This window comes from Spodoptera frugiperda, chromosome 20, assembly GCF_023101765.2.
Source record: "Spodoptera frugiperda isolate SF20-4 chromosome 20, AGI-APGP_CSIRO_Sfru_2.0, whole genome shotgun sequence".
Lineage (NCBI taxonomy): Eukaryota > Metazoa > Arthropoda > Insecta > Lepidoptera > Noctuidae > Spodoptera > Spodoptera frugiperda.
Genome location: NC_064231.1, coordinates 10,653,542 through 10,669,417, shown reverse-complemented (window position 1 = coordinate 10,669,417; position 15,876 = coordinate 10,653,542). Strand labels below are relative to the sequence as shown.

The 15,876-nt window shown below is 34.0% G+C and overlaps 2 protein-coding genes across 7 annotated transcripts; one reads left to right on the top strand and one right to left on the bottom strand.

The window, feature by feature from the left end:
• Positions 1-421: 421 nt before the first annotated feature.
• Positions 422-4,727, bottom strand: LOC118282209 (inducible metalloproteinase inhibitor protein-like). 2 transcript variants are annotated; one of them, XM_035603172.2, is made up of 3 exons: positions 4,582-4,695; positions 3,151-3,342; positions 2,393-2,652 (listed from the first exon to the last, which is right to left on the bottom strand). In XM_035603172.2, the coding sequence occupies exons 1-3, from the start codon at positions 4,643-4,645 to the stop codon at positions 2,579-2,581; spliced, it is 330 nt and encodes a 109-aa protein (XP_035459065.2). In that variant the 5' UTR covers positions 4,646-4,695; the 3' UTR covers positions 2,393-2,578. The 2 variants fall into 2 exon arrangements, with proteins under 2 accessions (XP_035459066.2, XP_035459065.2); XM_035603173.2 differs by lacking the exons at positions 2,393-2,652; positions 3,151-3,342 and adding an exon at positions 422-876 and having other exon boundaries at positions 4,582-4,727.
• A 1,927-nt stretch (positions 4,728-6,654) lies between these two features.
• On the top strand, positions 6,655-15,631 carry LOC118282465 (SCO-spondin-like). 5 transcript variants are annotated; one of them, XM_050701423.1, is made up of 13 exons: positions 6,655-6,791; positions 7,990-8,166; positions 8,256-8,294; positions 8,510-8,545; positions 8,641-8,814; positions 8,904-8,942; positions 9,157-9,192; positions 9,296-9,395; positions 10,043-10,116; positions 10,396-10,428; positions 13,173-13,235; positions 13,703-13,744; positions 14,993-15,631. In XM_050701423.1, the coding sequence occupies exons 1-13, from the start codon at positions 6,728-6,730 to the stop codon at positions 15,208-15,210; spliced, it is 1,095 nt and encodes a 364-aa protein (XP_050557380.1). In that variant the 5' UTR covers positions 6,655-6,727; the 3' UTR covers positions 15,211-15,631. The 5 variants fall into 5 exon arrangements, with proteins under 5 accessions (XP_050557380.1, XP_050557379.1, XP_050557378.1 ...); XM_050701422.1 differs by lacking the exons at positions 9,157-9,192; positions 9,296-9,395 and adding an exon at positions 9,813-9,848 and having other exon boundaries at positions 9,943-10,116; XM_050701421.1 differs by lacking the exon at positions 9,296-9,395 and having other exon boundaries at positions 9,943-10,116.
• Positions 15,632-15,876: the final 245 nt, after the last annotated feature.

Genomic DNA, 15,876 nt, shown 5'->3' with positions numbered 1-15,876 from the left:
GAGATAAGAACCTGTCAATAAGGGAAATGAATTAGGACCTTGCAGCTACAACCATTGATTTTATATTTCTGTGGCTACAATCGATGAGTGAATTATTTGTTTAGTAAAAATATTAAAGTTCAAGTTTGTTTGAAGATTATTACAAATATTTATACTTAATTATTGAATAATTTTATTGAAATACTTATGTAGGTTAATAAACAGAATCTATTAGGAGAAACCTGCTGATTTATTATATAAAAAAAATAAACAGAAAAACATTAATAACTTGTATTGTTTGGTAAGACCACTAAGTAAATATTTAAATAACATAATTGGCATGACGCTATTAACTGTGTGGGTTAATATTTACTTCTACTTCCGATGTCTAGGTACCTTTTAGTACTTTTATTCATTAGGAGTATGAATGAAACAAAAAATATAACTACACCAAAATATACGTTTATTCATTACAGGTTTTAAATATCTTCATCTGCCTTTTTTCATCATAAAATAGATTACAGATTACAAAAGTCAAAAAAAAGTCAAAAAACGGCGCCACTGTCGCTTTAGGACGTCCTTCCTCATTTTTGCTTCAATTAGTTCCAATTTCGTCCACCGAAGATCTCTTGGCGTTTGTTTCTCAATTCAAAGTCTTGGCTTTTTTGGCCATGCATTCAGGGGCATTGACGAGTTCGGGACATTCGCACAGGGGTACACAGGATGTGTTCGTTCCTTTGCGTAGGTATCCGGGCTTACAAGCGCATCCCTTCTCTGCGCAGGCTGGTTTGTCGTAACAGTCGTAAAAGGCAACGATTGAGAAGCAGATTTCTGGTGGACATGTTTGTTTGCAGTCTGTGTATACTTCGTTTTCACCTTTACAGATCGGTGTTGGTTCTGGAAAGAGGGTTTTTTAGTTAAACTTGTGGAGCGTGAGATGCTATTTTTATGGGCGGAGTGGAGTAACAGTAGTGTTTTTAATTTAATAAGTTTATAGACTTTATCTTTTTTTGTAATATTAATGTTTTATGAGTTTTATTGTTCTTTTAAAAGTAGTTCAAAATAAACATCTGCATATTGAGAGGTTGAAATTACTGATATGACCTTCCAACAAATAATGGTTAGACGGCATAGGTAGTAATTTTAGAGTGTCTATATGAGTCTGTAGCCTTAGTACGAGTTTGTTTTACGTTAAAACGCAAATCAAACTCGTACTAAGGCTACAGTTTTACCTTTATTCAAGCCAGCCAACCAAAACGCCGAACGGTAAAGGTACTGTAATAGTTTCATTAAATAAGCGAAAGACAAGGTAGTAATCAATTGCATTCAGTGCTTAAATATTTATTTAATAACAGTACACAATTTTGATTAATTCTAAAAATTCAAACAAGTAACTAACTCCATTTATGGTTGTATAAAAATTCTGGCAGTGACAAGACATTTTTCTTATTTTCCTCTTGATTCCTAAGATTTATTTTCACAATCTGGAGAATGTTTCATTTCAGGACATTGACAGATAGGTACACAAGGGGAATCCAAGGATTTCCTTAAAAATCCTGGCTTGCAGACGCAGCCATTTCGACAAGGTTCGCTGCCATCACAGCTGAACCTGGCCACGAGGGAGAAACAAGTTTCTGGTGGGCAGGACCTTTTACAAGTCGTATATACTTCGTTGGGACCAGCGCATTTGGGTTCTGAAAGAGAGAAGGAATTACATTACTTTTCAATAAAAAACAAAACAATTAAAGAAAAATTACATTTGATTAATTCACCAATTTCTAAAAAATCTTACTAAAATGTTTGGAAGGCGATTACATTAAGCTTCAGTACGTGAATGATGTTAATATAAGAAAGCAAGTACCTAATAAGTACCTAATATCTACTCTACAATCTACTTAGATATTATTTAATCATGCATATTTCAAACATTTTTGAGGTGTAATATAATAATTTTAATTAATTAAATAAAACATTGTTACTTTATTTACGACAAATTATGCAGTAGTAAGGTAAACTACAAAAAAGCCCAGTATTTTTATCCGTAATGGTAGATTTTACAATCCTCGGATGTACGACGGACAACACAGATGATTGCCGGGGTTTTTTTTCATCACATTTAAAATTTATTGTCTATCTAGTAAATTTATCAACAATTAAAATTGATCGTGATTTAGTAGTGACAATACTGTTTTTTTTTTTTTATAAAAACTGCATTTCCATGCAAAAAAATATGTAGATTTTTTTATTATATATTTAATATTAATAGTTATGTTTAGGGTTTATTAATTTATTATTTCAGTATGTCTCACGAGAGTGATAACAAAAAAAAACTGGTAGTATTATTTTTAGAGAGTAATAGCGTAGGTATATATAAATATAGGTATAGCTGTATAAACAAAGGAAACAAAATAAAATAATATAATTATATTTATTAAAGTATTCATTTATAATGTGGTACAAAAATATATAAAGTATATAGTATGAGTATAATTTTGGTGCAAATATTAATCTCAATCTTCTTGATTATTTCTTCAGGTACGCTACGAAGGTACAGCTCTTTTTATAGTTGTGTAGTTTTAGTAGTATATTTATGTATTATTCACTCGAATACTACATCTTTATAGTATGGTATACTGATTATCTCTTCTGATTTGTCTACAGCTCCAAATGGTTCTGTAAGAAAAAAAACATAAGTTACATAAAGCGTAAAAGTTACATTATAAGTTACATAAAACGTAAAACTCGAACATCATTTCCAATTATGGTATTTAAGTTTTTTATAAAGATTGCCACGTAAGGAAAAGGGTTAAAATTGTATACAAGTGGAAGGTCAGAAATAGCACACCGGTTAAATCAAGATGGGCAACTAGGTTTAGACAAGTGTTATTAGACCTAGCTTGAATAATTTTTATTTTATTTGGGAAACAAACAGATATTTTATAATATAATAACATAGCCAACACTTAAAACAGTTTCTACACTGTTAATGTTATTGTATGCCTAATACCTTTTCGCCAAAGGTCGGCAACGCACTGCAGTTCCTTCGGTACTGCAGGTGTCCATAGCTGGCGCCGATTGCTTACCTCACTCTCTCACTTTTCTTATCTTGCTCTTACTTTACACACTCAGGTGATCAGTCTAGTAGTTCACCAATAAATAAATAATGCTTACCACACTTCTCAATAGGCACACATTCATTCTTAGCGTTCCTGATGCGGCCATCTTTGCAGACACATTGGTTTTCACATGGTTCCGTGGGCGTGACACAAGAAACTGCCACGAACCGGTTTTGACAAGTTGTCACAGGTGGGCATGAGTGCAAACACAGCACTTCTTCATGCTTTCCACATTTTAATTCTTTACCTATAATGAGAATAATAGTATAATTAAACAACGTTTTTTTCTTTACCGCGTTAATATTTTTAAGACAGGTAATCCCTAAATCTTTCTCCTAAGTCTGAAAAATACTATGCTGAAAACTACATTAAATTTGGTTCAGCAAGATAATACATACAAGTTAAACTGAAAACTTCCTGTTATTGCTTACCAATATAAAATGCCACAATACAACTACCTTACCGGTAGTCTGGCTAAGTATTATTGGTCAAAGTTTTCGAAAATTCAAGTGACAATTCAGATTTACAGAGCCTGGAATGGAACCGATTTATAATAATAGCATTTCCATTTACATATTATTGTGTTTAGAAGCAAGCATATCATGCTACCTTTCCAATACCAATCTGTTGATTATAGATTGCTACATTACTAACTACCTCTAGTTATAGTTGTTACCAGTCATGCACATGGTAAAATTTTAGTAAATAAATAAATATGAACTTAGTAACTATCTACAATAGGTATATAATAACGTGGCAAAACACGTGTAGTATAGACTTAGTACTTCCCCAAGTGGAACATCAGTGAATCTTCTCATGTACTCGGGAAATACCGCGGACACACATTTTCCTACTAGGTACTAGCAACACTTACTGTTGTTTGGTTTTTCATTGTTGCACAAATTGCTGTTGTCATTATTTTTAAGTGATTACTAATCACTTGGTCTCTGTTTTGTTTTTAGGCTTGTAGAAAAAAATGTTTGGATAAATAAATAATGTTCTCAATCCGGTAGGAGAATACTCCTACAAAATTACAGAGATTACTCCATATAAGACCATATATTACAGAGAATACCATAGTAATTTATGCAATTCATAAACTGAGGTTTTTCTTTTGTGATGAATTGTTAAAATGTTTAAATATATTTTACTAAAAATACAATATTTTTTCAGTCGTTATTGTAGACAGCCTCGTTGGTTGAGTGGTCGCAAGTGCGACTGCGCCGGCACTGGTCTCAGGTTCGATTCCCGTGTCGGACAAAGTGTAACTGGGTAAATAAAATTTCTCCTGTCGTTACTGTGTTCTTCATTTGAATGAACGAATTTTGAATTAAGAATGTAGGTAACAAAAAAAGGCGCCAAACAGCCATTACCATATCTATAACTATTTGACATCTGTCATTAAAAAATAATCATCTGTTTTATATTTTTGTTCTTATTTCAAATGTACTTTTTTGGAAGATTTATGTGTTAAAAAAAAACTTGCCTTTAGTCGTATATGCGGCAGACAAGACGATACAGCAGGAAAACAACACGATGGACTTAAACATCTTGACGTCTGCTCACTCAACTGGTTTGAACACCAATGGAACATCAGCTAATGTTCTTTATTTATACCAGTTTCAGGGTTCACTGTGTTATCGATCAAATTGTTATAATAATAATATTGAAGTGTAATTATTTGCGCGGTAATTTCCTTCTAATAAGATCGAGTTTTTCAACAATAAAAAAAATGCTTTTGGAGTACGCAATATCGAAACAAAATAAAATTGTTACAGTATGTGTGATAGGCTTAAGTATTTAGGAATTTCACTCCTTTGATGAAACGTTCATTAATTTGTAAAGGTAAGTGTCCACAGGGCCACATCATATGCACCGGATGCATCGCATGTAACGGATTTTACTGTATCTTGTATAGAAACTGATACAACTGCGTCCACTGATCCGCTTCGTACGGAGCGCTCGTCGGCAGCGCCTACATGCAATGCTTACGGATTCATACGGAATACTGATGCCAAAAAACCAACCAAAAGTGAGGCGAAAAGGAATGTTAGACTCTTATTAACTAAAAACCATTAACCAAACACTCCGTTCCTACCCGCTAGGCAGTCCGCAGCTCCAGGTCGGCATCAGCCCCATCTGTATTTTGACTCAAACTTTTAGATAAATGATAAACGCTATACATAATACGCTGTTATAGATTTCTTTTGGTTATAGGATTTAGATCAAACTAACTCCAGTTGACCATCGGGTTATTTTGACACAAAAAACCCTAACATAAACGGTATACATATCTATTAAAAAGTTCTGTACGGAACTCACAACGTAGAGTCTATCCTACTTAGTCTATTTTTATTTCAAGTTCATACTTAACCAGTATAATAATATCAAAACAGGTTTTTGTATAAATATCACGTTTGATGTTATTCCCTCAACTCTAGCCTAGCTTTATAAGTCACGTGGGTTTATTTTTGTTTTTTGTTTACCTTGTTTTTTAGTATGTGTATATGAATAGATGACTTGTTACTGAGTTGTTAGCGGTATGGAACTTTTTTGTTATACAAGTGAAATCTTGTTATTTACTTTGGCAGAAGTATAATGATAAATCTTTATTTATTTTACTATTTATTTAAGTTTGGGATAGCCAGGATTAGGCATGAATGGGCCAGCTCGACCGGAGTGCCACCTCATAGAAAATCGCTGTGAAACAACGATTGTGTTGTGTTTCGTTGTGTGAGTGAGGTTATAAGAGTATTACCCCCAATCTTTGCAATCCCCGATTCCCAAACACTCCTTGAATTCCTAACCTCCAAAAGGCCGACAACGTACTTGTAACGCCACTGGTGTGTCGGGGTACATAAAGAAGTTATATGAACATTGACTCTACTCTGCATAAAGTGGTTCACAAATATGCACGATACGTCGCTTCATGCTACGATGCGTCTGCACGATACGATAATTGATAGCAATTGTTTTCATTGACAATTTTTATACAGAGTTTATAAATATTAATGGGTAAGTATTTTGATAGTAATAATTATAGTTGTGGTTAATTGTAGTGTGTAACATAGGTACTATAAATACTGATTACACTAATTGTAAAAAAAAATGTATGACAAGAGCACGGACCACGAGTCCGTGAGAATGACTCATTTATAAAAAAATCGTGATGTTATGGATGTAAAAAATATCATTAAGTTTTAATTTGATATTACTTTATAACATGCATACTTAAATAAAAAGAGAAAATGTTAAGGTTGTTTTGTTTAAAATGTCTATTAAAATTAGGCTATGCAAAATTTATTGTTTTATATTTTTTCCCATATCGCCACTTCATGTAGCAACGTAAGACGTCCGTTTTACCAACAAACAAAAAAAGAAATGCATTTACATACATATGTACATTATTTTTAAAAGAAATGTATTTACATATATTCCTTATTTTTAAAAGAAATGCATTTATATATTCATTCTTTTTAAAAGAAATGCATTTACTTCATATTTAGTTCGCAATAATAGATACAAAAATGTATTTAAACAGTTTAATTGTTTGTAGATACATAAATGAAACTATTGCAGTATAAATGTTCTGAGCAGTTGTGGTTTGTGTCATATTGTATAAGAACGTCAAGATGTGGAGATCTTTGGTGGTATCCTGCTGTGTTCTGATGTGTTGGGGATCGGGAATTCAAGCTGGTATGTAGTTGCATTTGTATGAGACGATTAAATGACTACCTTAAGCGTGGAAGAGCCATGCTTCGCCACGAATGGGCCGGCTCGACTGGAGTGATACCATGGCCTCATAGAAAACCGACGTGAAACAACGCTTGTGTTGTGTGAATGACGTTACCGGAGGCCTAATTGTCCAGTACCCAAAAAAGAGGTGTACATTACGGCACTTAATGCCGCAGTACAACATGCACCCCTTGTCATCATTTGCGTTTTAAATCCCATATAATAAAGCGTGAGCCTATTGCCATGGGCAGTCTCAGACTCCGAACTACTACTGAAATTATCGAAATCGTAAACATCGAAAAACCGAAAAACGCTCAGTACCTAATACTTTGCCCGACACACACGGAAATCAAACCCGATACCCCTAGTTTAGCAGTGGCACTTGCGACCCATCGACCAACGAGGCACTCATGAATTTTTTATAATCATGAAATGACGACGCCGTGCCGTATGCATCGTATGCATCAAACAACCTGTAAATAATAATGCATAAGTTAGGTATTGGACTCATTTCCTATTATATATGCAAAATAATACAAAAATGGTGGAAAAACAGGTGTCCGTGTTCATTAGTGCATTTCTAATTATATCTAGTAAATACAGTGGATAAAATAAAAATATATATTTTACATTTCACCAATTTATTAGTATGTATTTTTAGAAGGTATCTTAACTTCTTCTTATCGTAGACTAATTGGGCTACTTATTCAATTTGAATGAAACATAGGTAGCTGTATTCTCTTTCAAATGAAATTGACAGAGGTAATTTTTTGATAAGAATGAATTTATTTTTAACACTATTTATTGGTGCAGTTTCACTGTCATAGAATTAATTGTATGTTATATTTAATTTAATAATTGACTGCGCGGTTGGCGTGCGACGGGTTTTGATTCCCGCACGGAGCAACTCTTTATGTGACCCACAAATTGTTGTTCCGGTTCTAAGTGTCATGTATTTGTGAACTTGTATGTTTGTAAATGCACCCACTACACAGGAGAAAACCGTAGAGTGAGGCAATGTTACAAAAATCTAATCATTAAAATAAATTGATAGCAGGCCTTTAGAGGTTCAAACCATTGGTCTTAGATAATTTGCAAATAGGACAAAACAGACTTGAAAAGGTCGTCTTCATAAATTATTTCGCGTTTTTTTTCGCAGCGGTAATACAGTGTACTCGTCCAAACGAACATTATGCGTGTGGCAGTGCGTGCCAAACGACCTGTGCCAACCTGGGCACCACGTGCCCCATTGTCAACATTAGGTGCAATGACGCATGTTACTGTAATGACGGATACGCCAGGAACGCCAATGGGACCTGCATACCTATAGCGCAATGTAAGTATGATTTATACTTGTTTTTCTTTGCATTTTTCGATTAAAAACTATAGCGCTCTTAACTAATATTGCAAATATTTGCTTTATAGGTCCTATAAACTCAAGAACCACAATAAGTTCCCGAGCTGGTAAGTTTATATTTTTATTAATTGTTTATTTGCCGAGTTACTAACAAAGACATTGCATGAATTACGCCAGAGCTGATAATGGAACCTGAATACACATATCACAACGTACATTATGTATGACTTGTTTTAGTTATTGCCAATTTTCACTACCTTTTTAATGTACTTAAGGATTTCTATGCAAAATTAGTGTAAACAACAAAATATTTGGTTCACAGGAACACAAAATTCTGTAACAACAACTCAGCGGCCTTGTAAGTAATTTATTGCTAATTGAAGTACGATTATTGCGAAGTTTATATTAATAAGATTTTAAATTTAGTTTGACATAATATTTTTATATTAACAGTAATACAGTGTACTCGTCCAAACGAGCACTACGAGTGTGGCAGTGCGTGCCAAACGACTTGTGCCAACCTGGGCACCACGTGCCCCATTGTCAACATTAGGTGCAATGACGCATGTTACTGTAATGACGGATACGCCAGAGACGCCAATGGAACCTGCATACCTATAGCGCAATGTAAGTATAATTTCTACTTGATTTTCTTTGCCTTTTTCGATGGAAAACTAATGCGCTTTTAACTAATATTGCAAGTATTTGCTTTACAGGTCCTATAAACTCGAGAACCACAACAGCTTCTCGATCTGGTAAGTTTATATTTTTATTAATTGTTTATTTGCCGATGTACTACCAAGACATTGCATGAATTACGTCAGAGCTGATAATGAAACCTGAATACATATGACACATCGTACATCATGTATGACTTGTTTAAGTTATTGCCAATTTTCACTGCCTTTTTACATTACTTAAGGCTTTCCATGCAAAATTAGTGTAAACAACAAAATATTTGGTTCACAGGAACACAAAATTCGGTAACAACAACTCAGCGGCCTTGTAAGTAATTTATTATCTAATAAATAATTGAAGGTAGATTATTGCGAAGTTTATATTAATGAGATTTTGAACTTAGTTTGATATAATATTTTTATATTAACAGTAATACAGTGTACTCGTCCAAATGAGCACTACGAGTGTGGCAGTGCGTGCCAAACGACTTGTGCCAACCTGGGCACCACGTGCCCCATTGTCAACATTAGGTGCAATGACGCATGTTACTGTAATGACGGATACGCCAGGAACGCCAATGGGACCTGCATACCTATATCACAATGTAAGTATCATGTCTAGTTGATTTTCTTTGCCTTTTCCGATGGAAAACTAATGCGCTCTTAACTAATATTGCAAGTATTTGCTTTGCAGGTCCTATAAACTCGAGAACCACAATAAGTTCACGATCTGGTAAGTTTATATTTTTATTAATTGTTAATTTGCCGAGTTAATAACAAAGACATTGCATGAATTACGCCAGAGCTGATAATGGAACCTGAATATACATAACACAACGTAAATTATGTGTGACTTGTTTAAGTTATTGCCAATTTTCACTGCCTTTTTACATTACTTAAGGGTTTCTATGCAAAATTATTGTAAACGACAAAATATTTGATTCACAGGAACACAAAATTCGGTAACAACAACTCAGCGGCCTTGTAAGTAATTTATTGATTATTGAAGTACGATTATTGCGAAGTTTATATTAATAACAATTTTTATTTGGTTTGACAAAATATTTTATATTAACAGTAATACAGTGTACTCGTCCAAACGAACACTACGAGTGTGGCAGTGCGTGCCAAACGACTTGTGCCAACCTGGGCACCACGTGCCCCATCGTCAACATTAGGTGCAATGACGCATGTTACTGTAATGACGGATACGCCAGAAACGCCAATGGGACCTGCATACCTATAGCGCAATGTACGTGCCTTAAATTATGTTTCAAATAACGATACATTCAAAATTTTTATATTTTACCTAAATATTTGGGCATTTCATTAACTAAATTAGTAGTCTCCAGCCGGTATTTGTCAGTGTTCTGTTAAACAAAAGATTTGGTTAATAGAGAGAGAGTTAATAGTGATTGATTAAATAGAGATAGAGAGAAGATTTGTTTAATTGCAACAGAAAATTTAATTTGATATTTTATAAAATAAGTAATGTATTTATTAATGACAACATCAACACTTTGGTCCACAGGTCCATCAAACTCTCGGACAACTGCCCAGTCTAGTAAGTGACCTACTTCATTTAACGATTATAGTACAGTTGTATAGTTTTACTATTTTATGTATGATTCCGAATTTTATACTTCACACTTCACATTATATTTGTACACCTTCTGACATGACATAGCGCTCTCTTACCAAGCGTATTATGATCTGTAATTATTGACCTATGTTAACAAATAAACTATTATGATTCTGATTATGACAACACATAATTTTGTTTTATTCTGTAGACTACCTACTCTTACACTTACAAGACGAAGTTATTATATTATTAAAACACCTTCCACTAGTTTAAACTGTGTTCTATCTAAGTAATTATAATTTCTGAATACACCTTAGCTCCCATAAGCGGCAACACCACTGCTCATGACTACACTTTTATGTATTGGACACCTACAGTATTTTACACAAATAAATAGATTTGGTAAGTTTTGTCTCGTTTTATATCGTTATATCATAAGATTATTATCACTCTTAACACATTATATGCCATGGGGGCAAAAACAGATTTTTGTTGGCAGTCAAAGTCTTACTAGGATAGCGTTTATACATCTACTCGCCCAGTAAAGCATATCAAACGTATAATATCTCATAACGTATCATATATCATAAATCTTCATTCATTGTTAAATAAAAAAATACTTTTCATTGTCATTCACATTCACATTTCCACATTCCACTCATTTCTATTGTTTTTCTACCGTGTATATGAACTATTCAGTTGACGAGATCTTTTCTTTTAGTTCAAGAGTTCATTAATGATCACAAGACACCGTGTGTTGTGGTTGTTTATCGGAGTTATAAGTAATATTATGATATAATATCACATGTGTTCTAATTTTTATTGAAAGTATTATATTTTAGAGCATCAAAATGGCAGCGAAGTTGATTATTATTCTTATTTTAATGAACGTGAACGTAATTTATTCAAAATCTGGAAAACGGCCGTGTAGACGTCCGAATGAGCATTTTGAGTGTGGCAGTGTTTGTCAAAAAACTTGTGCCTCGTTGGGCGTCGAGTGCCCGATTCCCAACGTTAACTGCCATGAGGGTTGTTACTGTGATTCGGGCTTTGCCAGAAACGCCAAAGGGAAATGTATACCTATACCACTATGTATGTATAACGTATATTATATAACATGGCATTATAAAGAGTCTGTCTTTATTTTTATCAAGATTTTTGTTTGATTTCTTATTCTACATTTTTGTCTTTAAGTATTGTTTTTCTATTCGTCAATGCTTCTGTTTTCTTTCTACTTTTAAACCCTTAAAAGAAGTAATGCTAACAATAAATTGTTTAATCCTCAGGCCCAATAAATAGAGCAACTCCTGCGCCCCGTAAGTTATCGTTTAGATTTATACAATACGCTCATCTAGACGCGAAGTAATATTTTATAGTTGCCATTTTTTCTGATAAATGTTTACATGTCTTGCTTTTCCCAAAGGCACATGCCCTTAAGATGGATAGAACTTATGTTATTTATTCCATTGTGTTGACAAATATTGTTGATAAAAGCTACACTAGGGAGCAATGAAACGGAACCATCACTAGCATTTTTGTCATTTTAGACAACAGTCTATAACTTTAAAATAAATTATTCATTTACAATAAAATACTCTCATTTTTAAGGCAATTTAATTGCCTTTCATCCCGCATACGTTTTGATTTAATAAAATACTTGTGTCAAAAAATATTTATCAAGAAATGAAAGAGAAAAAACGCTAGTGGCGCCCGTTTCTTTGCTCCCAAATGTATAAACAAGTAATTTATTGCGTCTCATGTGTATAAAAAATACATGTTTTTCCTCATTCCACTGGCTGGTATTCAGATGCTCGGGGATCTACCTCAATGACGTAATTCCTTAACTAATGCTTGTTTAAGTATATATTATGTTTTTATTACACGTCTCGAATTAATAAGAGACCATCCGTGGTCACGAGACGTCGTGAGCTGTGATCATTAAGATTGTGAATTTACTTCTTAAAAACATGGCTTCAAAAATGACAGTGAATCTTTTCCTTCTTTTTGTAACAATAAGTGTAAATTATGTAACATCTGCAGAATTGAAATGTGAACATCAAAATGAACATTATGAGTGTGGCAGTGCTTGTCAAACGACTTGTGCCACGCTGGGTATGGTGTGCCCTATAGTCAACATTAGGTGTAATGATGCATGTTACTGTGATGAGGGATTCGCTAGAGATGATAATGGGATCTGCGTACCTGAAGGAGAATGTATGTATAATATATAGCTTTGATATCACTACATTACACTACATAATCACTACATATCACTACATAATCTGCTAACAATTCATTACAACTACAATTATCTACATCAATTACTTAATCTAGCCGCGGCTATACATCTCATAACGCCATAACTTAACCCAGTCCTTAGCAATTGTTTTCAGAACAAAACCGTTACTAGGGAATAGTTTATCCTAACCATTATATACATATGATCTAAGTATGGTAGTATTAAAGAGTATTAAAAGTATTAAGTAATAACAGAACATTAAAGAGTACTAAAACCTAAAAAAAGAGTACTAAAAAACAAATAAACACATAAGCCTGACTTATGACTTTAGTCAGAACAAGACGGGTTTTTGTGAAGGAACTATTATTTTTTTATTTGTAATTATGGATCGTCTCTTCGATGTTTATATTCATTGGCTACGATATTCAGGTTGTTTTTTACCAATGAATATTATCTTATAAACAGTAAAATGTTTGGTCGACAGGTTTCCAAACCACTCAATCACGTCCACAGAGAAACTCAGAAACTAACAAGCGTACTAAACATTGTAAGTTCATTTTATCTGCTTATAGACTAATATATCATCGTAATATGCTAGGTACCATTATTAAATTTCTTCATTTTAATATCTTTTATTCCTATTTAAAATGCCAAATGTACACATAATGTAAAGGGAGTGGATCTATTGGTCCAATGAAAGATTTGGATACATCACTGTGAATTTTGAAATTGAATATATACGAATAATCGATGCTTGATCATGATCACATGCTTTTTTCATACATCATTATTATTTAAATCTAGTTTTCAGAATGCCACGCAACGTACCTATAGCGGGTTCGATCCCCGCACGGGGCAACTCTTTGTGTCCACAAATTGTTGTGTCTGGTGGGTGTTATGTGTATGTTAAATTGTATGTTTGTAACTGCACCCACGATAAAGGAGGAAATCCTAGTGTGGGCCAACGTATTTTAGAGAAAAAACTTTTGACTAACTATTTCATTTGGTCCACAGGTAAAAAAAGCATTCGAAAACGTCGCGGAGATAAGGAACCAGGTAATTATTTTTGTTCTGTAAGGTCATGGCCAACTAATATTTTTTCCGAAGATCCTCTCTCGAATCCAGAAGGTAATTTAAGATTAATGTAATGTACTGCCAATGTAATTTTTCTACCAAGTTTCACTGACTGTGATCTTACGCCCGAATACGGAAATGCTACTCAATTTTAAGTTGCACTTAAATATCGTGCTATCTCTGTCATTTACAAAGAATTTGTAGGGTTGCAAACTATTCTTGAGCGAGTCTTAAAATTGAGTGACGTTTGAGTATTTGACCATTAAAATGACTTTTATTCTTTTAAAAATAGAATTAAGATACTGTCACACATTCTCTAAAATAGCATGCTCAAAGGCGTTATATGGAGCATGCTCAAAAATGTTTAATAATCGAACGCTTATTATTCGTAAATATCTTATTATTCTTAAATAAATAAATAAAGTAAAAATGCCCGAAATGAACACCTTTAGCCAGCTTTAATAACAGAGTGAATGACAGACTATTATTTATTTCTTTATTTATTGACATTTAACAGTGCCTTTAGCATCACAACCTGTCGTGGTTGGGTTGGGTCATATGTTTATTTATTTATAGAAATTTTTAACTATTATTAATTTTATAATTTACTTCCAAAGTTGTGATTATTAATTATGTTTTGGTAACGAAAGTGATACCGTATTGTTGTTCTTGAAACCGGAATGCAACAATTAGTCAAGTGTCTTATCAGTAAGCAGGTATCACTATAGTTGGCACTCAAGACACAACGACAAAACGATCTTGTTACATTTATTTTGCAATATTAACATTTTTAAGAACATGTCTGTATTTTGTGTAAAAAATTTAGTTAGCGAAAGTGATCACGGGTTAGATTCCTGTGTCAGCCATTTTTGATACTTTATAGTTTAAGTCTCTAGATTTTTGAAAGTATCAGTTGTAGCATTGACTTTGGTATTATTCCCGATGTATGCTAATAAATTAATACCCTATCATATTATATGGGACTTATATAACATAACAACATAACACAAAATAATAATCTAGGCGGTTTGCCTATTGCCATATATTGGGTACGATTCCAGACTTCATGCTACTACTGAGCAAAAAATGAAAAACCGAAAAACGCCCAGTAATCCTATGCCCGACCCGGGAATCGAACCCGAGACCCTTTGCCAGGCAGTCGCACTTGTGACCATTCGGTCAACGAGGCAGTTTAGTACAGTACATACTTATTTTTATTTTATTTTCCAGTACCCATCTGTCACGGGCAGTACGAAGTCTACACGGACTGTTACAAGGACTGTCCACCAAACACCTGCCTGTCTCTGGTGGCGAGGTTCAAATGTGATGGGTCGGAGCCCTGCAAGCAAGGATGCGTCTGCAAGCCAGGGTACCTGAGGCAGGAAGCCGGAACACCTTGTATACCGATACGAGATTGCAAGGAGATGCAAAATGTTCTACAATCCTAATTTAACGTTATACCAAAGATGTAATAAGTCAGCCATGTAATAATAAAGGTTTTATGTGTGTATATAATGGTTAAAATACTCTTAACAAGCACGGCTCCGGCAAGACGTTGTTTCAAATTGTGGCTACCGCTAACTGTCAGCGTGCTTACCACTCAAGGGACCGCGCGCTGGCCACCCGCCTTCGCCTTTTTGTATTGACGTTATAAAATATACCATACGATATACGATTTAAAGTTCAAATTTAAATGAGAGGTAATTGCTGGAGCCGTGCTCGCTAAGTGTGTTTTGGCCTGTTTTGACTTAATAAATGTATAATCTGTTAGGCAATGCCACTTATTTTTAAAGTATTAAGTTTACCATTGTATACTTGTACAAGAAGTGTAACATAAATAAATAATCAAAATAAAAAAGTTGTTCTTTATTTATTGTTGTTATCCTGTCCTGAAAACTATATAAAACATAGCTGCAGAATGTCTACCGAGTTACCGGGGCTATGGCTCGAAAAGTAGGAGTAAGAATGGCTTGGTACTTAGTCAGTAAGAATCTGACACTCCGTCTGACCTCACCCAAGACGGGAGAAGTAATTAGATGATTGATAGATGATTATTCCTCTCAATAAAAGCCCCGTCGTAGCCTTGTACCTATACGAACCTTTTAGGGAGAGGC

Excerpts from the sequence above, each read along its gene's own strand:
- LOC118282465 (XM_050701422.1), top strand. The coding sequence starts at position 6,728 with ATGTGGAGATCTTTGGTGGTATCCTGCTGTGTTCTGATGTGTTGGGGA. Across the intron at positions 10,429-13,172 it reads TCGGACAACTGCCCAGTCTA|GTTTCCAAACCACTCAATCA; the intron begins GTAAGTGACCTA and ends TTTGGTCGACAG. Across the intron at positions 13,236-13,702 it reads TAACAAGCGTACTAAACATT|GTAAAAAAAGCATTCGAAAA; the intron begins GTAAGTTCATTT and ends TTTGGTCCACAG.
- LOC118282209 (XM_035603172.2), bottom strand. The coding sequence starts at position 4,645 with ATGTTTAAGTCCATCGTGTTGTTTTCCTGCTGTATCGTCTTGTCTGCC. Across the intron at positions 3,343-4,581 it reads TGCCGCATATACGACTAAAG|GTAAAGAATTAAAATGTGGA; the intron begins GCAAGTTTTTTT and ends TTCTCATTATAG. Across the intron at positions 2,653-3,150 it reads TGTGCCTATTGAGAAGTGTG|AACCATTTGGAGCTGTAGAC; the intron begins GTAAGCATTATT and ends TTTTTCTTACAG.